This window comes from Lachancea thermotolerans (genome assembly GCF_000142805.1).
Source record: "Lachancea thermotolerans CBS 6340 chromosome D complete sequence".
Taxonomy (NCBI): Eukaryota; Fungi; Ascomycota; class Saccharomycetes; order Saccharomycetales; family Saccharomycetaceae; genus Lachancea; species Lachancea thermotolerans.
This window is the reverse complement of record NC_013080.1, coordinates 1,034,687-1,058,522: the sequence shown is the minus strand read 5'-3', so window position 1 is coordinate 1,058,522 and position 23,836 is coordinate 1,034,687. Positions and strand designations below refer to the sequence as shown.

Here is a 23,836-nt window from a genome sequence, read left to right as displayed (position 1 = left end):
AACCCTTTCGCCTCCTGGGACCGTCAAGTCATAAAAATTCTTAAGATAACTGCCGCAAGTCAGTTATTTGACCGTTTTCACTAGTTCTCAGCTAGCTTCTGTTCGGACCCGTCACTAGATAGTCTGGCGCCATGTCAGTTATCGACTTATTTCATATCAAGAACAGTTTCTTGCAAGCATTGATGTTTCAAAAATATGCAATCCACGATCGTCAACCCAAGAAACAGTCCAACCCTCGTTATGGGAAATAAGGAAAATTCTTGTAATCTCTTCGAGTCCCCGCTCTATCGCCAGCGCATAAATTATACAATTGAATGACGCCACGATAGGTTACAAAACCCAGAGTCAGGGCGAAAAAGATGTCAAGAAGGGAGCCAGCTGAACAATTTGCTTCTACAAGCTATCATTAAGCTTTCAAGTAGGTCATACATTTGAGCATCTTAAATAATAATGTATGACTTCGACCTTATTATCCTTGCTCTGTTGATGAATCCTAATTGCTGGCATCGGCCTCTTCCTATGCGCTTAAGCAAACAATCACATGGGCTGATGAAAATATGAAAGTCACATATATAATGTGTATATTGAAGGTGTCTTCAACAAAGCTTCTATGGCCAAGTTGGTAAGGCGCCACACTAGTAATGTGGAGATCATCAGTTCAAATCTGATTGGAAGCATTTATTTTTATAAAACTTTTGTTATTGGAACTTGGCGTGGGAGTGCAAGTGCTGTAGAATCATCGAGGCAATACTAACACAACATATGCACGATAACACGTATAAAGTGTACAGTGATTTTAAACTAACCACGGTAAATGTGGTAAGGCGAAGCCTGGTTCGAAGCGAAAACCAAAACGTCCGCGATGACGGTGTTTGGTTTTCTCGAGGTTGCGTAAACGATTAGGTCTGCGATATCGTCAGCGTAAAGGGGTTGTGTGCCTTCGTAAACCTTCTTGGCTTTCTCAGAGTCGCCCTTGTATCTAACCAGAGAAAACTCGGTCTCCACGTTACCTGGAGCGACCTCAATAACCCTGATGTTTGTGTTGATCAGTTCCTTGCGCAGGCTCTGGGTGAAAGCACGCACCGCGTGCTTCGTAGCGCAGTAAATAGATCCTGTAGGGTAAGCTTCTCTGCCAGCGACAGAACCCAGGTTCACGATATCACCAGAGTTTTTGGCCTTGAAGATGGGCAGAACGGCTTGGGTAACATTTATAAGCCCGATAACGTTAGTCTGGATCATGCCTTGAATATCATTGGGGTCGATTGTGCCCACGGGGTCGGATCCGAGCGCCTTGCCCGCGTTGTTGATCAGGATGTCGATGTCTTTGAACTCTTCGGGCAAATTGTCGACAAAAGGCTGGATTTTGTCCGTCTGAGTCACATCTAGCTGGCCGATATGCACCTGTGCTTCAGGGAAGTCTTTAGAAACCTTGGCTTTGATTTCCTCCAGCTTGTCGAGTCTTCTTGCTGCAAGGATCAACTTGATTTTGCCTTCGGATGCTTCCAGGTATTCTTGCGCAGTGGCCTGACCGATACCGGCTGATGCGCCTGTGATGAAGACAGTCTTTCCTGCCAGTCTTTCAGCTGCTCTTCTTCCCTGTGACATTGATTTATGGTTGTGTGGTATTATGTAGCTCTTCTTGCAATCTTAATCCTGTTCTTTCCACCCTTTATAATGCCCTTTATGCGTAACCTCGAGAACATTCTGCTATCTTAAATTCACGTGATTTCTGATAAGCCGTCTTTGGGACAAACACATTTTTCAGACCCGAGCGACATCGCTATCGCTGATCTCTTCGCTTGCGCGATTACGACTTCGCGCCAGCTGTCCCAATTTAATTAACCACCGGCGCTTATTTCCCGAAGTTCGGGGATTTGGCAGCGTTAGTCGCGCCGGTGGCGCAGAAACTGGGGCCGCTCGAAACATGAAGCCCGACGGAAACATTCGCCTAGACCAAACCATAGAAGCTTTCACTCATGTTACAGCGCCGAAATTGGGTGGTTCTGCTTTGGGTTTAGCATATGAATTCGAAGATGAGCAAAAAATTGGACTAGACCGGGATCGAACCGGTGACCTCTTCCTGACTTAGAATGCAAGGGAAGCGCGCTACCACTGTGCTACTAGCCCAATGATATTGGTGTTCCTAATTGTTGAAAAACACCACCGGTGCACACAAACCAAGAACGTGATAATCGAAGATTACAGTACGCACACGAGTACGGGGGCGTTACGACTCTAACATTCCGAAGCCATGGTTTATCGGCATTTGTATTGAGCTCTTTATTCGTCTCCCGCATAACTGCTGCGAATAAAAGGAGCAACGTCAATCACAATTCGAAGAACGGTTGCTGACGGGGTATTCTGTCGCGGGGTATTCGGAGAACATCACAAAGGCGTATCTATATTGCGCTGAAGTCCCCTTGCTACTCAGTTATTTCATATGTTATAAACCAGTTTGAGAGATTTTAGGATCACCTAGATGTTCTGAGATTGCGCGATCAATATGGGCGTCGCTCGAAGATAAAAAGCCACTCCCCAAACAGACAGTCTTGGTAACAATTTTGGCCCTCTGGGTATGGCACAGAAGCTGTTTCAACATTCCTGAGAGGCTCGGGACAGGAACATTGCCCTAAGTGCCCTAATTTCATGTCTAGAAAGCCAATGTTTCTTCGTCCTTAACCGGTAACTATCCTTGCTTGAGCTAGCGTCTAAGATAAAAGAAGAATGCCACCAAGAACGCTTTTTTTGCGCTCAGTTCAACTAGCGTCGCAAGAGTGATCAATATGAAGCATTTAGTAAAACGGATCCAGCACAACTACTGATTTGTGGCTGCGTTGCCTAACAATTGGTTAAATTCTTCATAACTTATTTCTGTCTTGTTTCCTTCATAGCGAATAACTTCGACAAAATACTCCTGCCAATTGTCCAGAGCAGCGTCAATGTCTCCCAAGAAGCCTGCCTTGCGGATGAGACTCCTGAAAGTCTCACGCTCATTCCAGCCTTGCTCAAGAATAACCTCTGGCAAAAACGTGGCGCTCAAAATGCGACTTCTTGTACTGTCTCGAAGCCTGAGTTCAACACCGTGAATACCAATTTCCCAATCGTACACATCTCCTGTCGGAGCGCTACTACCGTAGATCGTTGAAAAGCTGTGCAAAATATTACAGCTGCATTTCAGACCTGGGAATTCGGATTTAGTGATTGGGGGGAACCTGGGGTCTTGTAACGCTGCAATTATCGAGTATTTTTCAATGCCTTCAAGAAGCGGAAGTTTAGCGAAGGTGCCAACACATCCTCTAAGCAAGTACTCGCCTTGACTAGCCGACCTCTTTTTCCAGGTGATGAATAGAGAAGTTCTCTCTCTTGTCTTCATAGAGCTGCAAGCAAGTCGGGGGGAGAGTCGCTTTTGCAAAGTGTCAAAGCTCAGAGGTTTCTTTCCTTCGTAAAAGAGATGTACATAGAGCTGATAGAATGCGTAGAAAGCGTAAAGGGAGCTTTTAGATTCGTCCGGCATTGTTGCGTGTGCTGGTGATGGTCGAGACCCGTCGATGCTCTTTGACCACTATCCCTTATAACTAAATTAAGTTTCACAAGCCGGCCAAGACGTATTAAGGCACAGTTGGCGCCATTGAGAAGAACAAAACGTAAAAACCTGCAGCCCTGGAAGAGATGACTTGCGTAAATCCGTCCATACTACATGAAAGTATTGACCCCGCATATTTCTTTTAATCCTGGAGGTCCCATACACAGAAAAACAAGATTTCACTTGAGGGCGCAGAACTAGCTCAACCGAACGCGCTTTCCTCACATACAGAGCCCTAAGCTTTTAGCGGAGCGGGTTTGCGAATAAATAAGCTTTCAAAGCCGTGGAAGATTGATTGTGCGTCACTCTAGTAAATTACCAGGTGCTTTAATTTATCTCTTCATGAACGAAAAAACAAGAGAATCATAGGTTTATTCTTTGGGAACATTCAACGCGAGGTTCCTGTATCAAGCTCGTCTCCAAAAGCTCAGCGTGGAATGCTGTTGCAACGACTATGGTTGGTTTTCTTGGGACTATGCGTCGTGTGGGCGCAGAACTTTTACGACAATTCCCCACACATTATGGAATTGACACCTAAGAGCTTTGACAAGGTTGTTCACAAGACCAACTACACAACGTTGGTAGAGTTCTATGCTCCGTGGTGTGGTTACTGCAAGATGCTCAAACCTATTTTGCAGCGAGCCGCTAAAAATCTCGACGGCATCGTCCAGGTAGCAAGTGTGAACTGCGACCTGGCAAAAAACAAGCAGTTGTGTGCGAAATACCGCGTCGAAGGCTTTCCAATCTTGATGGTGTTTAGGCCGCCCAAAGTCGATCTCAGTAAGAAAGGAAAGGACCGACTAAAACTTGGAAATCACGCCAGTGAGGTCTACAAGGGCGAGCGTAAACTACGGCCTATAGTAGATTTTAGCATATCCAGGGTCAAGAACTACATCACTCGCATAACCAGGCTAGAGAAGTTAGTTCAGCACTTGAACCGCAATAACGAGGTGCGCTATAAAGCGGTTTTATTCTCAAAAAAGGACAAGATATCCCCGCTCTACAAAAGTCTGGCACTGGACTGGCTGGGTTCCGTCGACTTCAGCCTATTTCTGAACTCTAAGCTCAGCACCACGCCGGAAGCACTGCGGGATTTGCATCCTGAATTCCAAAACTTCCTTAGTGAGTTACGAGAAAATGCGAATGACCTTGAAAAGAGCATGCTAGTGCTCTTTGACACTCAAGATCATAGGTACTACATTTACGAGGAAGAATCCTTTGAGAAAGTTAATATCTGGAAACTACTCTCGAAGTTTGCCTCCCCTAATGAAGGCCCATTTACTAAGCGCCAGGACTTTCTAGATGCCTTGAAATCGAACAAGAAAACTCGGAAGCCACCTGCGAAACAAAAGCTAGAGCACGACGAGTTATGAAGGCTGGTAACCGCCTCGTTCACAAGGCTCCTGGCCAAAGCCTTGCTTTCGAATTAGCTCTTCCTTTAATAGTCATTACGAACTCTTCTGTAGGGGTATTACCCGGAATAAATGTTGATTTCGATTTCGATAATTAAACCTCCGATGGAGGAAGCGCTTCGAATCCGTTACGAATCCAGTGTACCTTACTAGTGAATAGCTTCTAAGGTCGTTGAGCCATGATTACCAAGTTTTTCACGAAAGTTTCCGTGAGATTTAATCCATTTGGAAAAGAAGGTATGTGAGTTTTGTAATACAAATTATGTCATACTTTTTCGTCAACTAACCCATCACGAACTCAGCTAAAAGCGCTAGACTCTTCCTTAGTGCTATACCGCCTGCTCAGAGGTTGAGTGGAACGTCTATCCAGAACGAGCTGCTCACTGGCGGATCTGTCAAAACGCCTATTGTCAAAGTAACGTTTAAAGACAAGACCGAGATGGAAGTGGATCCTTCGAATCTTACTTTCAAGGAGCTTGGAAACTACTTTGACAGATATTCCAGAAAGCTAAGCTTAAAAGAAAGTATAGAATCCCAGTGACCGTACTTCTTTTTGCCGTGATGCACTTCATGTACATAGAAAGCTATATAACCTCTACAAGACGATAAAATTTCGCCGTTAGAAACTCAAGAGGCCTCAAAACCCCAAGAAGACTCAAACTCAAGAAGGCCTCAGTTCAAGCTACTCTGCTTTCGCATGCGATCCCTTAGAGTTGTTCAAAGCCCGCCATTTCCCTTCTTGTATATAATGATTATCTGAGAGTATGGGGAAAAAGTATTGACAATTTTTGAGATGAGCTTGATGAAATGAGATGAAAGTGATGAGCTGACAAGAACGACATCAGTTGGCCATGTCATACTACTTCAAAAACCTGAAACCTGGTTATGAATCAGACGAAGAATTAGAAGATGATGAAATCCTCAAAACACTGTCGAAGAGATACGCCGATGAGGATGAAAGTGCCAGTGATGACGAGTTGTCCTCTTTATCTTTTGATGCACTAAGAAGAGCAGAGCGCCAGCTTGAGGAAGAGAGCCGCAAGGAGAAAGCCGGATCTCAGAACGAATCAAAGCCGGCCTTGAAAAATGCGAAACGCAGTAAGGAGAAGGAACTTGAGCTAGCCGATTCATTTAAAGCGAAGTCTTACACTGAAGAATCTTTCGGCGAAAATTCAGATAGCTCCTCTGAGAATGAAGGACTATTCGAAGAAGAAGAAGTGGTTCGCGGTAACAAGAACTCGAAAGCCGACCACGGTAAGAACAGAAAAAAGAGCCATGCCCCTTCAGAACAATCTTCAAAGAAGAAGGTCTCCAGAATAAGGAAGATACCAGGGCTGGAGACGCCCAAAAGTATGAACGAGAATTTGTACCAGGACATTCGTTTCGACAAATCATTAGGTAAGGCTGAAGACTACGAAAGCATCAGAAAGCGGTACCAATTCCTTGACGAATATAGACAAAAGGAAATAAGTGAGCTCAGTAGGCTGTTGAGCGATCGTAAATTTGTCAACAAAATCAGTGAAAGAGAGAGAGATGAAATGCAAGAAAAGCTAACGAGTATGAGATCAAAGCTACAAACCCTTAAGAACCGTGACCTGGATCGCAAGATTTTGAAGGACTACGAAACTGAAATTAACAAGGGAAACAAGACCAAATACCATCTCAAGGAAAGCGAAAAGCGTAAAGTTATCCAGAAGTACAAGTTTGACCATATGAAGGCCAAGCAAAGGGAGAAAGTTATGGACAGAAAGAGAAAGAAGAGACTGGGTAAGGAGTTTAAACAATTCTCATTCCACAATAGGTAAATTCGAGACAGGATACACGATCGTACTCACAATAAGGCTAGCGGTAGCATTTTTACTCTATATACAGTTTCTCGGCGACAGACCAAAAAGGCTAACTAACACCAAGATTACAACTTGTCACCGCCCCTCTCCAGCCACTCATGGATGGACCCTGGGTAGACACCTGTGTTCTCGTAGCCATAAGACTTCGCGAGCTCCTCTGCCGCCTTAGCCCTCACACCTGCCGCACAGAAAAATATTAGCTCCTTGTCAGTTTTAGGCTTCTCAAAATCAAAGACATCTTGGAACTCATCTGGAGATAGACCCAAGGCTCCCGGAGCAGACTTCAATGGTATGTTGATAGCCGTTGGTAACTTGTACTGTTGAAGTTCGCTGGGCTCTCTGACGTCGACCAAAATTTTCTGGGGGTTAGGTTTCTGCACCAGGGATCTGATGTCTTCAAACTTATAAACCTTTGAAGCACTCGTGCTCATACACCTTGAGCCTACTGCACATCTCGGAGCCACCAGTAATGCTCTCAACATTATCGAAGTTCTTTGTCCCCCTTTTTCAAGATGTTTCGGTTTCTGTTTTCACAATGTAGAGTTATATTACTATAATTTTACTTCGACATAAAGGACAAACGCAATACATGAATTATACAGGCTTCACGAACATTCTCGCCTCCCAAGACTGAAGATCTTCGAAAGTCACTTTCAACTTTGGAACAGCTACGTGAACAAACCTTTGTGTTAAACCCTCAAATCGTCTTACCTCCCTTAGATATCCAATCCTTCATAGAACCAGGGTAAACGTTAGCGTTTTGGTACCCGCTTTTGGTAGCTTCTTCCCTAGCGTTGCCAGCTCTAAATCCTGAAGCGCAGAGAAAAACTAGTTCCGCGTCCTTTGAGGGTTTCTTGAAGCCGTAGTTCTTTTCAAATTCGGCAGCTGGTTCATGGAGAGCTAGCGGGTGGCTTCTGAATGGCATGTTCACTGCCTTCTCGATGTGGCCTCCCTCAAACTCTTCGGGCTCTCTGACATCAACCAAAATCTTGGAACTCTGAGGGTCTTGAACTATGTTGTTAACAGCTGTAAAGTCGTAGGTTTGTTTCTTGCCACCTGATTGCACTCCTTCGTTACCGTTAAACGCATCAACTATCGCTTTCCACATCTTTGGTTGGCTACGATTAGGGTGTCCAAGATAAGAATAGCGCATAGTTTTATTTAATTCGTAAAAAAATCAGCTGGAAAAGCTAAACAGCAAAAGAAAGGTGTACCTCAAGAGTCCTTCTGCCTTGGTTATATTCTGTGGGCTCTAGCTAGCTGCACAATAACACTTTGTTTAGAACATACTTAGAATGTATATTGATTCTATGCTGAAAGGAGAAAGCTAAATGACCGGTTTTCACAAACAAACCCGGCCTAACGCAGCCGAAGATCGGATACAACAAACTCACCACTACCCAAGTGCTGAGTCATTCCAACCTTTTTAACATCATAGCGTTTGGCGTCTTTCACGTAGTCTATAACGGTCACAGAAGTGTTGAAAACAACGATCCTACGAATGTCGTGCTCTTGATAGTCAAGCCACATGAGAAGCTGGCGGATAGAACCTCCATGACTTACCATTGCTATGTTCTTCAGATCGCGACAGTCTTCCACGATATTATTTACCGCGGTCGTCAGCCTTTTTCCGAAGGCGTCAGGCTTCTCTCCAAAATCGCGGAAGGAACCTTTTCCGTGCTTCGCGGCGTACTCCTCGGCTTGGTCCAAGTGCATGCCTTGGATTTCACCCATGGACCGCTCGCGCAGCCCACTATCTTTGACAACTTCTGGTGTATCCTGCTTTGGGTAGCTGTCTAGTATTTGTGCGAGGGTTTGCTGGCATCTCTTCAAATCGCTGGTGTATATCTTGTCAAACTTTATCTTTTTATCGTTGGCAAGGTATGAGCCCAGTTTGTGTGCCTGCTCGATTCCAGTTTCATTCAAATCGGTGTCCAAGTGTCCCTGTAAAATCTTCTTTGAATTCTCAGCTGTTTGGCCATGTCTTATAACAAAAATCCTTAAAACACCAGGATCTTCATTAGCTGTATAATAGGAGGCGTCCTTTGTCATCTTGCCTGCAATGAGTTCAACCCACAGGTTTCTATTTTCCAACTTTATTCTTGTCGTTCTAATAAATATAAGAATCACATTTGTTGATCAAACAATAATAAGCATGACATCATGAGACCGAAAACTGGTGGATGCAAGAATACCCGGATCCCGACACTATTCGTGTCCTGATAACTTCTGATAACCATGTTGGATATAATGAGAATGACCCCATAGCTGGGGATGATTCCTGGAAGACATTTAACGAGGTATTGACTATCGCCAAGGATTACAATGTTGACATGGTTCTTCAAGGAGGAGACCTGTTTCATGTCAACAAACCTTCCAAAAAAGCACTTTATCAAGTCATGAAAAGTCTACGTCTAAACTGCATGGGTGACAAGCCATGCGAACTCGAGCTACTGAGTGACCCGTCGCTCGTGTTCAAGTTTGGTGAGTTTTCAGACGTAAACTACGAAGACCCTAACCTGAATATATCAATACCGGTGTTCAGCATATCGGGAAATCACGACGATGCCTCAGGTGACACATTACTGAGCCCAATCGACATCTTGCAAATTAGCGGCCTGGTAAACCACTTCGGTAAAGTGATGGAAAGCGATAATATCGAAGTTACGCCGCTCTTGTTTCAAAAAGGAGACACCAAACTCGCCCTTTATGGGCTGGCCTCTGTGAGAGATGAGCGACTTTTCCGCACTTTCAAGGAGGGCAAAGTCAAGTTCAATGTTCCCGCCATCCGCGATGGCGAATGGTTTAACCTTATGTGTGTTCATCAAAATCATACGGGGCACACAAACACTGCATTTCTTCCGGAGCAATTTCTTCCAGACTTTCTTGATCTTGTTGTGTGGGGTCATGAGCACGAATGCATACCCCACCTTGTGCGCAATCCAACAAAAGGGTTCGATGTGCTGCAGCCAGGTTCTTCGGTCGCAACCTCATTGTGCGATGCTGAATCAAAAGAGAAACAGGTATTTATACTCGAAGTTCGGGCTGGAAAGCACCCTAATCTCACCAGTATCCCTTTAAAAACTGTCAGACCTTTCATAATGCGAGATGTTTCTTTGAAGGATGTACCTGGTTTAAAGCCCCATGATAAAGACTCAATTACCAGTTATTTGCAACAAGAAGTCAAAGCTATGATTACAGAAGGACTTGAGCAAAAGTCTGCGAGGAAACGTACGGCCGATGGAGCGCAAGAAATTATACCGTCTTCTGATTTACCTCTTGTTCGCTTGAGAGTAGATTATAGTGGAAGGAATGAAGCGGATTTGGACTTTCAGGTAGAAAATCCTCGGAGATTCAGCAATCGTTTCGTCGGCCAAGTAGCTAACACGAACAATGTCATTCAACTTTATAAGAAAAGATCGGGATCTAAGAAGCTAAAAGAACAAATGGATGTGGAGGCTTTAGCCAAGGAGAGAGACAGCAATCTTGGTGTGCAGACTATGGTCAAAGGTCTATTGAAATCCATGAATCTTTCTTTGCTACCAGAACTCGGGATGAACGAGGCTATAGGCAGGTTTGTCGAGAAAGATGAGAAAACTGCTCTCAAAGACTACATTGATCGTGAAATTGACAACGAAGTCAAAATTTTGATCTCAAATCAGCAACTTGTGAACATCGAAGACATTCAAGATTTAAAAAAGCTTGTGAAAGAAGTTAGGTCGGCAAACTCTCTCGCTTCACACAGGCGGCCTTTTGACAATTACGAGTTGGCGGCTGCGTCCAATGCATCGAATCAATCAGTCGACTCTGATTCAGACTTTGATATTGAAGCAACTTCATCGCGTTTCCCTATAACATCAAAAGTCACAAGAGCGCCTCGTTCCACCAACCACAAAACAAGAGCTCGCGAGCAGCACCCGGTTAGCGCCGAAATCGTAAACTCTGAGGGAAGTGACCCAGGGTTTTCCCCCATGGAGATAGACGATACACACGAAGATCACCAGGAGCATCCCAGCAACGTATCGAGACGCGAAACTGAAGTCGTAGAGGGTTCATCAGATAAAAAGCGCACTTCGAGGAAAAATACACAAAGCCGGAAAAACCAACCCAAAGCTGTAAGGCAGAAAACGCCCAAAACAGATATGCTAAATTCTCTGCTTGCTCGGAAAAGAGGATGATTCCCACAAGGCCAATAGGCAATGTCGTGACGGTCTCAATTGACATCACTTTATACGCGACAATTACTACGGTAGTGATGTTCGCCAAAGTTTCTCGTTATTCGTCTAATAGGTGTTGGTGGTCCAACGGCAGATCAAAATGCAAAACGAGCCGCTAGTAAAGGTTGATGTGGACGAGACAGAAGATACGGAGTGGAATGATATTTTGAGGCAACATGGTGTAATTCCTCAAAGACCGCCTTCTCCTACCGCTCAGCTCGAAGAAGCCCTGGAAGAGGCGCTTGCGAAACAGCACGAAAACCGCCTGGAAGGGCTAGACTTTTCCGATTTGGAGGAGCTAGAAGATGAAGAGGATGAAGAATTCTTAGATATCTACAGAAGAAAAAGAATGGCGGAGATCCAAAAGTTGCAGGAGAAATCTAAATTTGGCCAGGTATTTCACATTAATAAACCAGAGTACAACAAAGAGATTACGGAGTGTAGTTTGGGTTCCAAAGAGAAGGAGGATGACGGCGTTTACGTGTTTGTGCATATGTCTCTCGAAAGCAAAATGCAGAGTAGAATACTCTCAAGCCTTTTCGATCAGGCAGCTAGAAAGTTCCCGCAGATCAAGTTCGTTGATATTCCTGCTAATAGAGCTATAGAAAACTACCCCGAAAACAACTGCCCGACGTTGATTGTGTACTACCGCGGTCAAGTGCTCAAGAACCTGGTTACGCTGCTTGAACTTGGGGGCAATGACACCAGCATAACCGACCTCGAGAACCTTATGGTCAAGGTAGGAGCAGTCGACGAGAAAGATGAGAGGCTGGCAATTAATGCTGATGATGACGAAGCTAGAGAGGAAAGGGCTAATCGCTACACAAGGAAAGGAATAAAGTCCGGTATCACGGGGAAATTTAACCTTGGAGTCGGCAGAGACAGCGACGATGATGATTTTTTTGATTAATTGCTGAACTTGCTAGCAGCCCTAAGAGTTACATTATGATAGAGCTCAATATATGAGATGAAATGCAGATGCTGGAACTTGGAACTAGCCGATTTGGCGGATGACGTAGAAAAGTAAATATGCTTGTTGCCGAAGGACGTCTTCTTCTGTAATGCTAACGATCATTGTATCGTTGAATCGGAACCACTGACCACCTGGTACCTTACACATGCACGTGTAATGACCTTGGTTCACAGAGCCCTCCTGCGAGATCACAGCTACCAATTCGTACACCATATCTGGCACCGAGCGAGCTTCGCTATGATGACAAAAGGGGGCCATGTTGAGGTATGCAGGATATGTTATTTCTCCATTAAGTTTCACGTTATTGCCATTCATAAGATGCTCAAACCTTTTTAGCTGCAAAACTAACACAGGAGGAAGCTTTGCGATAGTCATTTGCTTTATTGGATTTTGCACGGATCCGCAACTGGAACAATGATGATTAAAGTCCGTGAGTCTTTCCCCCTTGTGAAAGCTCTGAAGACACTCCACCAGTGTTGATTTGTTTTTTATATCGAGTGACAGATCCATCATTGGGTCAAAAGTAATGTTACTGCCATCCTGGCAGTCTGTGCAAAGAATTGAGCTCCTGAGAGAACCTTGAAAAGCAGTGTGTAGAATGCAGTTACAGTTTTCCGCTTTTACGTTGGTCTGTGCGACCCTGACATGGTCTGCGTGTAGTTGATTTAGAAAGAACTGCAAAAACTCGTGAGCGTCCTGCTGCGAGTAACCTGCCAAATTCTTGTTCGTCTTCCAGGAGCAAAGGAGCAAATCTACGAAACCGCGTTGTTGCGAAGTAAACGTTGCATCGGAGGTTGGGCCATAAAAGTTCATCACGATTTGATCCAAAGCGCAGGAAAAGCACGATGAGCTGTCTTGGATGTCACAACGAGAATAATGATTCTGGTTCATACACTGTTTAAGGACGTACGGGTTGTGAACTAGCGTCTGAATAATGCTGCTCATGAAACAGGTTGACCCCATATTCACTAGGCCGCACAAACCGTCTCTGCCTTTTGCAACAGGCAAACTACTTTTCACGGAGATGTCGTCCCAGTACTTCACGAGCGTAGAATTGATCAGCGTTTCGTTGCCGCCCACATAATCGCCACATTTGAAGCAGAACAGAAGGCCGTTGCTAGAGTTCACTCCAAAAATATGTCCCGCCTTTTTGCTGTGAAGTGCGAAATGGCTTTTGTTCCAGCAACCACACACTCCACACTGAAGACACATGAAGGTTGATCCACAATTAATTTCTAGACATTCAGAACATCTCATTGAGTGTAAATGCCTGTTCTGGAAGCTGCTGTGCTCGATGATGTATCGAATCATGTTGTAGGCCCTCAGCACCCCGTCGCGAGTCTTTTCATTCCGAAATATCTGATCCAAATGCTGACAGCTCATCTTTGAAATGACACTGCTGCCTATAAAGCACTGAATAAGCTATATATAACTCGGAGTACTAAATTTGATCTTACGAATCTCGGTCTTAGTCCAAACATTTTTTCAACACAATTTCAGATCAAGTTCTCTTGCTATCTTGAGTACATATCGAACAAAGAACAAGCAGGCGCGATGGCGATAAAGGTGCTAATGCTTCACGGATATGCCCAGTCTGGACCCATATTTTATGCAAAGAGTAGTGGCCTCCGCAAGTCTCTTGCCAAGCTGGGATATGAACTATACTATCCATCTGCTCCTTCCAGGATACCGAGCGTAGATATAAGCAGCGTCGATGATATGGCCTCAGTTTTCAACACCAACGCTGGCACTGAGAACATTTTCGGCTGGTGGTTAAAGGATCCGCACGACCAATATAAAGTGCCACAGTCCACCACGGACTTTTTACACGACTACATTGTTGAGAATGGTCCGTTCGATGGAATTGCTGGTTTCAGCCAGGGTGCCGGTTATGCTGGCTACCTTTGCACTAATGTTCGCCAGCTGCTAGGATTGACAGCAGAGCAGCAGCCAGACTTCAAGTTTTTTATAAGCTTCAGCGGTTTTCGGATGCATCCTGAATGGTTCCAGGAACAATACAACCGGCACCCCATCACAGTGCCATCCTTGCACGTAATGGGCGAGCTTGACACTGTTGTAGAGAGCTCTAGGGTCATGCGGCTTTACAATTCCTGCTCGGAAGGCACCCGGACTCTTCTGAAGCATCCTGGCGGCCACTTCGTGCCCAACGGCAAAGGTTTTGTTGCCAAAGTCGCCAATTGGCTTCAAATGGCAGGCGAAGCCCCTAAACAAAAGTGCGACAATGAGGCCCAGCAAAACCCAGAACAGCCTGACCTCGGCGATGATCTGCTTGACGCAATCGATGGGCTGGGCAAGGTATAATGTGTTAGACACAGCTACTTAAAGTTATAGAACGAGATCACTGCAAGGAAACCCCTTGCGAGCCAAACTGAACAGCTTTTGTGGAGAAAACTGCGTTCGACTGTGCTTCGGCTAGGTTCGTGTTGAAGAACCGCGCCAATCGCGCAGTAGCGCACGCAAGGACAATGCTGCGAAACAACCGGACTGCATCCCACAAGCGGAATATGCTTCCAGGCAACTCTAAAGTACCACCATACCGTAGAGCCACCTTGGTGTCTGAAGCCTTGGCCGGCTGCAACAAACACCACTCAAATATTCCGCAAGTTTTATCAGCAACAGTTGTGATACCATCTTGAAATGGCTCTCGGGCCGTGCCTATCGCACAAGCATATCCTTCAACCTCAAAAAATTCCTTCCAGTACGACCTTCACAGCACAGCAGCAGTAGTTTGGACCGTGAGCCTAATTGAACTTGTCGGGTTCATAAGGGCAACAAACTTGCTCGGCATTAAGACTCATTACAAGCCGGCTGTTAATTTCGTCATACAAAGCTTAGCCACTTGAACACTTGGCCCAAAATCTCCGGATGGCCACCATAATCGACCTTTATCTTTTAGAAGAAGGGGTTATCAGCTTGAAGCCCTTATGCGTTGACGCCCTTCACGTGGAACTAAGCGCAGGAGATCGCGATTTTTTGATATCTCATTTTAATTGATAAGTAGTATTTGAGATACAAATTGTGGAAGCTGAGTTGGGTTCTCACACGCATTCCAGCAACTCAATTGAACTTGAAAAGATGAAGGAAAGTTCTATTAAGTTGATCCAGATTGCATGCGCGATCATTTGGTGCTTGTTCGCTGCTGGTCCAATCTTCGGGTTCGCAGCTCTCAAGCCTATCTTGGTAGACCAAGGAGTATACTCGGAGTTGTGCCGCCCCGAAGGAAACGCCTTCCAAACCACCAAAGTGAATGATCCCTCGGTACCTTGTACAGCTCAGGACCTGAAGCTGAACTTCATGTTCACGGTGGGAGCGGGTACCACAAACGTAGCGGCACTTTTAGTCGGTTGGGTGCTGGACTTGAAAGGGCCTAGAGTGTGCGGCTTCGTCGGATCTGCATTACTTGCATTAGGGTCTTTGAGTCTCGCTTGGAGCCATAAAATTTCGCTGTTGGACCCCTACATTACTGGTTACACCCTGCTTGCCATTGGCGGGCCTTTCGTGTTTATCTCAACGTTCCAACTGGCCAACAGCTTCCCTAAGCGCTCTGGTACCATATTGGCTCTTATCACGGGCGCTTTTGACACATCTTCGGCATTGTTTTTCTTCTACCGGCTCTCTTACCAGAACTGGACTCCCGACTTGACTCTGAAGAAATTCTTCACAGGATACCTGATTGTTCCTGTTTTTATTTCCGCCTGCCAGCTTCTTGTTATGCCAAAAGAGTCTTACAAGTCGCTTGGCGCGGTGCAAAAATTGGAAGTTGAAGGCCTAGACATGGAAGGCAATCTTCCCGAAGGCGAGGACGGTTCCCACATCATTCCGGATGAGAACGAGAGGCAGTCTTTACTTTCCGCTCATTCCTCGAGCATTCGGCCGGTGCTTTCAAACTCTCGCCGCAAGTCTGTATGGGAGAACTATGTTGAGGCCAAGTTGGAGAAGAAGACCAATGGTATTTTCGGAGTTTTGCACGGACTTCCTGCCAAAAAGCAGATAAAAAGCCCTTGGTTTGTATTGATGTTGGCGTTTACGGTTGTCTGCATGCTCAGAATCAACTACTTTGTAGCCACCGTCAGGTCCCAGGAGGAGTATCTTCTAGGGAGTCACAAGAAAGCCGAGAAGATGAACGCCATCTTTGATGTTGCGCTGCCGCTCGGAGGTGTTGTATCCATCCCATTTATTGGACTTGTGCTGGATAACTGCTCAACATTGACAGCAATGGCAACTGTGGCAGTTATCTCTGTAACCATTGGTGTGCTCGGGTTGTTACACTCTTTTACCTTAAACTTGCTGGGAATATTAATGTTGGTTGCCTACAGACCATTCTACTATACTGTTGTTTCCGACTACTGTGCTAAGGTCTTCGGATTTGACACATTCGGTACTGTCTACGGGTTACTCATGTGCATTTCCGGTATACTCAACATGTCGCAAAGTCTTTTGGATAAGACAACACACAAGACTTTCAAAATGAACCCCACTCCGGTAAACCTAATTCTTGTTTCTTTGACTGTGATTACTTCGTCTAGCCTACTTTACTTTGTGAGGCGGGAAAGCAAAGCTCGACTAGAGAGAATGCACACCCTACAGCAACTGGGTATGACCCAAGAATCTTCTGAGGACAGTCAATTAGAGTACGGAACTTAGTTCGTGGCACTACTGTAGACAGATAAGATTCCGCCTTGCGGTTATTTAATATTCGCCTGATGTGTATTTAGTCACTATATAACAAGTGCATTATCATGAGATCAAAAATTTTGATATTTTAGTTCATTTGGTTAAAGAAGTTTTAAACTGTCTTAAGGGTGTACAATCAAACGACCAGGTTCCGCGCCCTTTCGCTGACGTTGTGCAGCTACAGACAATTGGGCAAATTGATGCAGCTACTAGTGGATGATTCAAAAGAAGATCAGGCTGTCGCGAAATTGCGTTTAAACGGGCACAGTTGCACCAGCGCCTATAACGGAGAAATACAGTCTGGTAATTTCCAGAACATGGGTTTCAATAACATCCCAAGTCAGTGCGATTTGGAGATTAATATGGGTAACCTCACCCAATTTGAGCAGATTAAAAACAAGAGGCGGCAACTTTCGCAAGAAAGTGCTGCTTTGAAACGTAATGTCAAGCCAATAGAATTTGAGTCCTACGAAGATTTCTTCTTACTTAATAAATTCAAAAAGGGCGTATCTGAAAGTGGGAAGGTTGACGTCGAGGGCATTAAGAGCAGGATCACAGGTGTGTATTACGAAAAGATCAAAAGAGGAGTTAATGGCCAAACTTCTGACAGTGAACTTCAATCGGACGACGAGAAAAGTAAAAAAAATGCAGAGTTTCGGCCCAAAAGAAGGACAACCAGGTCTCAATTAAACAAACAAAAGGTGTTAGCGTCGAGGAGCTCAAGCACTTCCCAAAGCCCAACCCCGGAGCAACGGAAACCTGCCCTGTTGGATGCTAGTATATCTGTAAACAGCATCATTCCATCGAATAACAGCGATGGTAACATACGAAGGTCTTCCCGACTATCACAGAAAGAGAAAGAGATTTTGGAAAAAAAGGCTCTGCTGTTAGAGCGGGCGGGAATAGAGGCTGCAGTTCCCCAAATACTAGATCTCTTCGAATCAATTGTCCCCAAAACTTTAGAACCGGTGCGGAGGTCTGACTGGATCCTACCAAGCAAATGTCGTTTTATACCCGAGAAGTTCGCACCAATAAAGCATACCCCAGAACAAATTAGAATTAATGATCTTATACACAATGGAAGGATACGGAAAATAATGACGCGGTTCAAGGGTGGATTGGCAGGCGTAAGGAAAAAGGATTGGGAGTTGACGGCAGAAAAAGACTCACAAGGGGGTGCAGCATCATAAATTCAACACCCGAGCGCTTCGCTATACAGCATTATCTTTGTTATCTATCAAATACTTCATTCTTCACGTAAACTTATCATAATGTTCAGGTATTTCCTCTTTAACACCGGTATTTTGTTGGCGCAAATTTAGCCATGTAACAGAAGAAAACTTTCCATCGTTTCGAGTCTGACTAGGAATATCTGAGTTATCCGTAACGATGAGTGAAATTGCGTCAAATCCACCAGCACCTGGAACCATGCCTGTGAGGACGCCTTTCAAATTCAAAGATTGATCCAAAAGCTGTGTTTGGACTGGTGGTTCAATGTCAGCACCCGACTCATCAGTGATGAGGCGAAATTTTGCTCTAACTTGGTCAACTGCCTGCCTAATCTGCTTTATAATATCATAGGTTTCAAAATCGGCACCAGAGTTTAGAGATTGAAGCATACAGTTGTATTCTGAGGGAGATTCTTTTGAAAAACTTGCAAGCTTGCCAATTCCTTCAATAAAGCTCACATTTCCCTCGTTGATTTTTTGATATATATCGAGGCTTCGAGGGTAGTTCAAATCGTACCACGCTTTCACTTTTGCGACAAGCTTGGTGGTCTCAGAACCATTGTTGACGTCTCCCATGATTAGACGAAACCCAGGTGGAAGCGTAATGTTCTCGTGTTCAAATTTCCAATCTGTCTCATCAACTAGTTTCCGAAGGGCTTGCGCGTAATGTATTGAATTGGCCGCTGGAAGATTGTTGATTAGCTCTGGGTCAAATCTCTGGTACATAATAGATCCGAAAACTGCTGCCGCAACATCAAACCCACTACCGACTTTCCCTTGAGCCTGGCAATGGGCAACTTGTGATAGGTTATGTATTGTGACCAAATCCTTCTCAGCCCTGACATTAAGACTTGGCTTGAAAATTGATAAAAGGGCTGAAACTAGGACGGTTACTAACCCAGCTGAGGAACCAAGCCCTGTCTTTGGGACTTTTGTAATTGTTTCGTCGTGAAAACGGAATTCCTTGTAGCTGTTTCGCTTGAGCATACTGGTGCCGACTGAGTGGTAGCCAGGGTCTGAGTATACTTCAACCAATATGTCCCCCGTTTCAGTAGGAGAAGGTTGGCAGTAGTTCATTATAACTTCGACAACTTTTTCAGCAAAGGGGTTTTTACGCCCATCGAGCTCCCGAACTTCAAACGGCGCTTCACCCGCAATCATGTAATTCCATTCGTCACTATTGAACTGAGAGCTTTTGATAGTAACTTTAAAGCTTTTTTCATCGCACGGCGCAGCTTGAGATACCACAGCATGCATACGCGATGACAATGCTACCACGTAGGACCGATATTGGGGGTCCAATACAAGGTACCCGCCAACAAGCAATGCTTTTCCAGGTGCGCTAAATGCTCTGTTTACCATTTTTAAGCCCTTTATCACAAAATCCGGGGAATTGAATGAGTTTGGTACTTTTCAGCAGATGGAGATGCTTCTCGTTTAATAATAATTCAAATTTCAAGCTTTCATTTCAAGATCGCACTCTCAGATCGAGAGTAAAAAAGTGGCTCACTAAATTTTCTACAAGTCACTGACATGACTAGCTAACAGAAGCTCTAAAATATCATTATTTCGAAGGCAACGGCTATATACGGGACTGTCGTCCTTTCCTACTCGGACGAGAACGCAGTTTGCGCCTGGATAAGGAATAGAATGCTTTGTTAAGTTTGGCGCTCTTTTCCTCTTCGTCATCTTCGTCGTCACTGTCGTCACTTGGCGATATAGTGCTCTCAGTGTCTGTGTCTGAATAAGAACTCAAAGAATCAGTATCTGCGGATGGGCTGGAATTACTGATTGTGAATTCTGGACGTGAATCCACTCTTGAAAAGTCTCCGAAAGTTGGTGCAATATTTTCGACGCTTGCTGTAGAGAAGATATCATCTAGTGATTTCCGCAAATTGCTGTTGTTGGAAGGGGGGCCGCCCGACGTTGTAGCCTTACCAGGTAATCGAGTGGCTGAATAAACATCTCCTGCGGACGTAGAATCAGAGCTTTGTGACGAAGACGCGGGGTTCCCTGAGACAGAACTACTACCGGAGGCCATCCAGCCTATTAGAGACGCAGAGCCCTCCACTTTTTCTTCTTTTTTGTTGTCGTCACTCCCAATCGAGCCGCTAACAACAAGACCTGCGTTGGTATCCGTTTTGTGGCCACAGGTGGTAGTTTTTCCCACATGATGCTCATATTCAGAATCAGAGCTACTAGCCGGAGAGAGGTTCAGAAATGATACTGGCGCATTGGCACTTATAAAAATTTTCGACTCATCAACCACATTCTGAGGGCCGCTGTCAGAAAGCTCTGGACCTCTAAGTTCTTCAGAATCACCCCAGTCATAAGATTCCCTCTCCTTAGCATTTCCCGACCCAGTTTGCTCGGATTCAGGGTTTGACTGTTGGGAGTCGGTATCTGTGCTTATGTCAGCATCATACACAATATCCGGAACTTCTAAACGTCTGATGTTGTGTCGGATATTAGATGCAGCTCTGTCCTTGGCTTTAGCTGCAACGCCCAGAAGGGATGATTTGACATTTGTATAAAGATCATGAGGTTTTGAGAGTATATTTGCTTTTCCTCCGTCATGGGCCCTCCAAAGTGAAAGCCGAGGTACAAAATTCAATGTTTTCCATTGATCGCCAAAGTTTGGGAGAAGCCTTTGTTTCCGCTGTGATTCTCTGTTTTCTAAAGCCCCTCCTTTGAAGAAATCTGTAAAAGAAAATTTGGTGCGCTTGTTTCTATCATTTTGTGGTGTGTCAGTAAAGCTTTCTGAATAGCGTCTTTTAAAGGGAGAATCGAAACTTTGCGATGAGCCAGTTGAGGTTTCGCTTTTTGTGCTTTCTTCAACAAAACTGCTAGCTTTTTGCAAGGAATCAGGGCTCGCGCTGCTAGCCAAATGCCTGTCACTGCCACTACTCTGTTGGATTGTGACTTCAACGCTGCTATATTCCTCCTCTTGGGTTAGATTGGCAATTGCCGAGAAAAAGGTCGGCAGCTCCTCATCACTTTCTGGACAAGACACTACTGGCTCTGTTACAATTGCTCCGCAAACAGAAGCTTCTCTGTAATTGTCCATTTCCTCCACAAGGAAACTTTCGTGAAATTCTGAAACAACGTGCTTTTCTTTCTCTGCGATTGATTTCTCCTGTTCAGAAGGATCTTCGAGAAATGACGTGACATACTCCTCGAGCTCTTTCTCATCGCCAGGTGAAGCACCTTGTTCACGAAATTGTCTCGAATCAATAGCTTCAAACCGCTCTTCGAGAACTTTAGCACTTTTAATAAAAACTGGGCTAGGGGACTGCAACGGAGCGTCTCCTTCAAAGGCAGCGCGCACTTTATCAGATGCGCCTACAGGACTCAGGATTTCATCAGCCTCCTTGAGATCTGATACAGGTTCCGGTGCTTTTAAAGTTTCTTCAATACAGCTGTTTCTTGGCTCATTGCTTGCAGGCATTCCCTTACTAGATTCATTTAGGTCGTTTTCATTGTCGTTGTCATTTTTCGCAGAGTCGTTGTCCCTAATATTCGATATTTCACTGATATTAATATTGTCTAGGTGCATTTCAGCTTCCCTGAAACCTTGCACATCGGTTTCCTTGTTATCTGTGCTCGCCTGCACCACGCACGGTCCAACCGAATTTTCATCAGCCTCTTGGGCCATTTCTTGAGCGACTGAAGGGCTTCCATTCGAGGCCATTATGACTTGGGAGGATGGGGCCACTTCAAGGGCTGTCATGACTTTTTTGAGACTTTGGATTTCAATTTCAGGTTCATCTCGCTGGAATGGATCAGTATCAAACGGAGAAATGTATTTTTCAATGGCAGTTTCGTTTATTTTGGATGCACTTTCATTCTCGTCTGAACTGTTATAGTATGAATCCAAATATACTAAAGCGTATCTTCCAGATTTTGGGGTGTTGCTTTCACTACCATAATTGTCAGGCTTCTGATTTTGTCCTTTCAAGATGTCCGTAGCTTTTATATCAAAATTCTCGGTATTACACGAGAAGTACGCTGAATCGTTTATGAACGAAGATTGTTCGCCAGCGTCGGTAGTACGCAGATGAAATGGGTGTTCAACAAAATCGACATTCGACGTTCCATTTTTCCCTTCTTGTTCGAGGTGCAAACTCTCACTAATGTTTTCATCATCTGAAATCATCACTGTTGAATCAACTCCTTGATCTTCGTGGAGGCGAGCTTTTTCGCCATCCAAATTCTCAAGAACGTATTCGTTCGCTATAGCTCCAGGTTTGCTATCAGCATTCTCTCTGGACGCGCTACTACGAACTTGGTCGTTCTGGGGTGCACAATTCGGATCACTAATATCCTCCAACTCGTGATATGAGTGTGGCCCTAGTCCATTGCTGACACCAATTGAAAGGGAAGACTCGGCTTCTGCCTCTTGCTTCCTACCAACTTGGTTTATGGCACGACATGCGATATCCTCATAGCTGTAGGCCTCATTCACCTCATCGTCTTCCGGTAGTGTCGCGCTTAATACAGGTATTTCGTGGTTGTCTTGATCACCAAAATCGGTAGATTGATGTCCTTCTTGATCGTTGTCTGTATCAAAATCGCTATCAGTGTTTTTTAGGTCATTTTCATCATTCGTTCTGTATTGATTTCTTTCTTCGTACTCGTCTTGAACCATGTCCGCATCTTCTGTCTCAATCCTTTCTGCTTGCATAAAGCCTCCAGTTGATTTAGGGTCAGAGAACTCTCCATTTTCGTTTTCAGTCTCATTTCCAGTAACTTCTTCAATTTCGAATTCGTCAACTTCTTCATCATCATCTTCGCCCCCGTTTTCCTTTTTCTCTTTCTCTTCCTCTTCTTTCTCGTTTTCATTTTCATCTTCATCTTCATTCTGATCCTGATCCTGATCCTGATTCTCATCTTCATCTTCAATTTCGTTTTCATCCTCATATCCGCTCACATTTTCGTCTTGGTCCAGGTTTTCTTCTTCACTGGTTAAATCTACTGTTACCTCGACTCCACTTGAACCTTGTGTTCCACCAAAGCTGTTGTTATCATCCTCTAAGTCGTCTCTTGCTTCCTTAGGGTATTGTACCGCGTCTTCAGCGTCCTCAGGGCCATCATATTGTCTCGACCCCGCAGAAGATGGATCGGAGTACTCACTCTCCTTGTCGCTAAGCATTATTACTACGTTATCATCCTCAGTAATCCGGGCGTCGTTTTGCCTCTCACTTGCAATGCCGTTATCGGGTTGAGATGCTGAAAGAGCTGAACCTGAGCTCTCCCTGGACTGAGAACTCAAACTCGAAACTGCTGATGAATTAGCCTTATCAGTGAAAGCCAAACTGTTGTTTAGCGTGTCCTCGTAATTCTTGAACGATGTATCCGTGCCATACCGCTCAGATTCGTCCCGGCTATTGCTGGGCTCCAGACTTGCAGATTTGGCCTCATCTGACTCTTTTAAAAGCGAGTTGACGTATTTTTCGCGAACTTGTGATCTTTTTCTCTGCTCTTCAATACTCTTCTCGAACTTAAGCTCCTCTTCATTCATTGACTTCAATAAATTTCTACCCCTGTTTATGAAGGATTGTGCCCAAGAAAGGGTTTCGGAGCTACTTTCATTGTGCTTAGAATCCCAATGCGTGCTAGACGAGCTTAATGGTTTACAGACCCTTTTTTCTATTCTTCGCAATTCTTTGAACGGCTGATGTCCCTTGCCAGCCTCCCTCCTTCTGAGAGCGGAATTGTAACGAACCAAGCTCCTCCTTGAGGAATGGGGCCGGGAATAGTTATTATTGTCACTCCGGTTGTGGTTGTTCATTGTGTTTGGGTCTATTTCAAGCTTTAGACTCTGAATTCATAGCATTAACATTTGATCTAAATTATCCCACATCCAAAATAATAATTGGT

General features: G+C 44.6%; 16 protein-coding genes and 2 non-coding genes across 18 annotated transcripts; 9 read left to right on the top strand and 9 right to left on the bottom strand.

The window, feature by feature from the left end:
- The first annotated feature begins 604 nt into the window (after positions 1–604).
- On the top strand, positions 605–677 carry KLTH0D13024r. The gene has a single exon. It is a non-coding gene; the product is annotated as a tRNA-Thr (tRNA).
- A 124-nt stretch (positions 678–801) lies between these two features.
- On the bottom strand, positions 802–1,605 carry ORA1 (oxidoreductase; the record flags this gene model as incomplete). The annotated part of the gene is made up of 1 exon (XM_002553230.1): positions 802–1,605. One exon carries the CDS (start codon positions 1,603–1,605, stop codon positions 802–804), a length of 804 nt encoding a protein of 267 aa, XP_002553276.1.
- A 441-nt stretch (positions 1,606–2,046) lies between these two features.
- KLTH0D12980r lies at positions 2,047–2,127 on the bottom strand. The gene is given in 2 exon segments: positions 2,047–2,082; positions 2,092–2,127. It is a non-coding gene; the product is annotated as a tRNA-Ala (tRNA).
- Positions 2,128–2,815: 688 nt separating this feature from the next.
- KLTH0D12958g (uncharacterized protein) lies at positions 2,816–3,514 on the bottom strand (the record flags this gene model as incomplete). Its single annotated transcript, XM_002553229.1, has 1 exon — positions 2,816–3,514. The coding sequence occupies one exon, from the start codon at positions 3,512–3,514 to the stop codon at positions 2,816–2,818; it is 699 nt and encodes a 232-aa protein (XP_002553275.1).
- Positions 3,515–4,020: 506 nt separating this feature from the next.
- MPD1 (protein disulfide isomerase MPD1) lies at positions 4,021–4,956 on the top strand (the record flags this gene model as incomplete). The annotated part of the gene is made up of 1 exon (XM_002553228.1): positions 4,021–4,956. The coding sequence occupies one exon, from the start codon at positions 4,021–4,023 to the stop codon at positions 4,954–4,956; it is 936 nt and encodes a 311-aa protein (XP_002553274.1).
- Positions 4,957–5,174: 218 nt separating this feature from the next.
- On the top strand, positions 5,175–5,536 carry MRPL44 (mitochondrial 54S ribosomal protein mL53; the record flags this gene model as incomplete). The annotated part of the gene is made up of 2 exons (XM_002553227.1): positions 5,175–5,232; positions 5,298–5,536. 2 exons carry the CDS (start codon positions 5,175–5,177, stop codon positions 5,534–5,536), a joined length of 297 nt encoding a protein of 98 aa, XP_002553273.1.
- A 310-nt stretch (positions 5,537–5,846) lies between these two features.
- On the top strand, positions 5,847–6,800 carry RRP36 (rRNA-processing protein RRP36; the record flags this gene model as incomplete). Its single annotated transcript, XM_002553226.1, has 1 exon — positions 5,847–6,800. The coding sequence occupies one exon, from the start codon at positions 5,847–5,849 to the stop codon at positions 6,798–6,800; it is 954 nt and encodes a 317-aa protein (XP_002553272.1).
- Positions 6,801–6,907: 107 nt separating this feature from the next.
- KLTH0D12870g (rhodanese-like domain-containing protein) lies at positions 6,908–7,324 on the bottom strand (the record flags this gene model as incomplete). Its single annotated transcript, XM_002553225.1, has 1 exon — positions 6,908–7,324. One exon carries the CDS (start codon positions 7,322–7,324, stop codon positions 6,908–6,910), a length of 417 nt encoding a protein of 138 aa, XP_002553271.1.
- Positions 7,325–7,539: 215 nt separating this feature from the next.
- On the bottom strand, positions 7,540–7,995 carry KLTH0D12848g (KLTH0D12848p; the record flags this gene model as incomplete). Its single annotated transcript, XM_002553224.1, has 1 exon — positions 7,540–7,995. One exon carries the CDS (start codon positions 7,993–7,995, stop codon positions 7,540–7,542), a length of 456 nt encoding a protein of 151 aa, XP_002553270.1.
- A 206-nt stretch (positions 7,996–8,201) lies between these two features.
- Positions 8,202–8,894, bottom strand: KLTH0D12826g (phosphoglycerate mutase; the record flags this gene model as incomplete). Its single annotated transcript, XM_002553223.1, has 1 exon — positions 8,202–8,894. One exon carries the CDS (start codon positions 8,892–8,894, stop codon positions 8,202–8,204), a length of 693 nt encoding a protein of 230 aa, XP_002553269.1.
- Positions 8,895–9,025: 131 nt separating this feature from the next.
- Positions 9,026–11,020, top strand: MRE11 (MRX complex nuclease subunit; the record flags this gene model as incomplete). The annotated part of the gene is made up of 1 exon (XM_002553222.1): positions 9,026–11,020. The coding sequence occupies one exon, from the start codon at positions 9,026–9,028 to the stop codon at positions 11,018–11,020; it is 1,995 nt and encodes a 664-aa protein (XP_002553268.1).
- A 139-nt stretch (positions 11,021–11,159) lies between these two features.
- On the top strand, positions 11,160–11,969 carry PLP2 (Plp2p; the record flags this gene model as incomplete). Its single annotated transcript, XM_002553221.1, has 1 exon — positions 11,160–11,969. One exon carries the CDS (start codon positions 11,160–11,162, stop codon positions 11,967–11,969), a length of 810 nt encoding a protein of 269 aa, XP_002553267.1.
- An 84-nt stretch (positions 11,970–12,053) lies between these two features.
- Positions 12,054–13,415, bottom strand: UBP8 (ubiquitin-specific protease UBP8; the record flags this gene model as incomplete). Its single annotated transcript, XM_002553220.1, has 1 exon — positions 12,054–13,415. One exon carries the CDS (start codon positions 13,413–13,415, stop codon positions 12,054–12,056), a length of 1,362 nt encoding a protein of 453 aa, XP_002553266.1.
- Positions 13,416–13,586: 171 nt separating this feature from the next.
- Positions 13,587–14,354, top strand: FSH2 (putative serine hydrolase; the record flags this gene model as incomplete). The annotated part of the gene is made up of 1 exon (XM_002553219.1): positions 13,587–14,354. One exon carries the CDS (start codon positions 13,587–13,589, stop codon positions 14,352–14,354), a length of 768 nt encoding a protein of 255 aa, XP_002553265.1.
- Positions 14,355–15,128: 774 nt separating this feature from the next.
- Positions 15,129–16,697, top strand: FMP42 (Fmp42p; the record flags this gene model as incomplete). The annotated part of the gene is made up of 1 exon (XM_002553218.1): positions 15,129–16,697. The coding sequence occupies one exon, from the start codon at positions 15,129–15,131 to the stop codon at positions 16,695–16,697; it is 1,569 nt and encodes a 522-aa protein (XP_002553264.1).
- A 230-nt stretch (positions 16,698–16,927) lies between these two features.
- Positions 16,928–17,917, top strand: RFM1 (Rfm1p; the record flags this gene model as incomplete). Its single annotated transcript, XM_002553217.1, has 1 exon — positions 16,928–17,917. The coding sequence occupies one exon, from the start codon at positions 16,928–16,930 to the stop codon at positions 17,915–17,917; it is 990 nt and encodes a 329-aa protein (XP_002553263.1).
- Positions 17,918–17,980: 63 nt separating this feature from the next.
- Positions 17,981–19,318, bottom strand: ERG8 (phosphomevalonate kinase; the record flags this gene model as incomplete). The annotated part of the gene is made up of 1 exon (XM_002553216.1): positions 17,981–19,318. The coding sequence occupies one exon, from the start codon at positions 19,316–19,318 to the stop codon at positions 17,981–17,983; it is 1,338 nt and encodes a 445-aa protein (XP_002553262.1).
- Positions 19,319–19,538: 220 nt separating this feature from the next.
- On the bottom strand, positions 19,539–23,747 carry ESC1 (Esc1p; the record flags this gene model as incomplete). Its single annotated transcript, XM_002553215.1, has 1 exon — positions 19,539–23,747. One exon carries the CDS (start codon positions 23,745–23,747, stop codon positions 19,539–19,541), a length of 4,209 nt encoding a protein of 1,402 aa, XP_002553261.1.
- Positions 23,748–23,836: the final 89 nt, after the last annotated feature.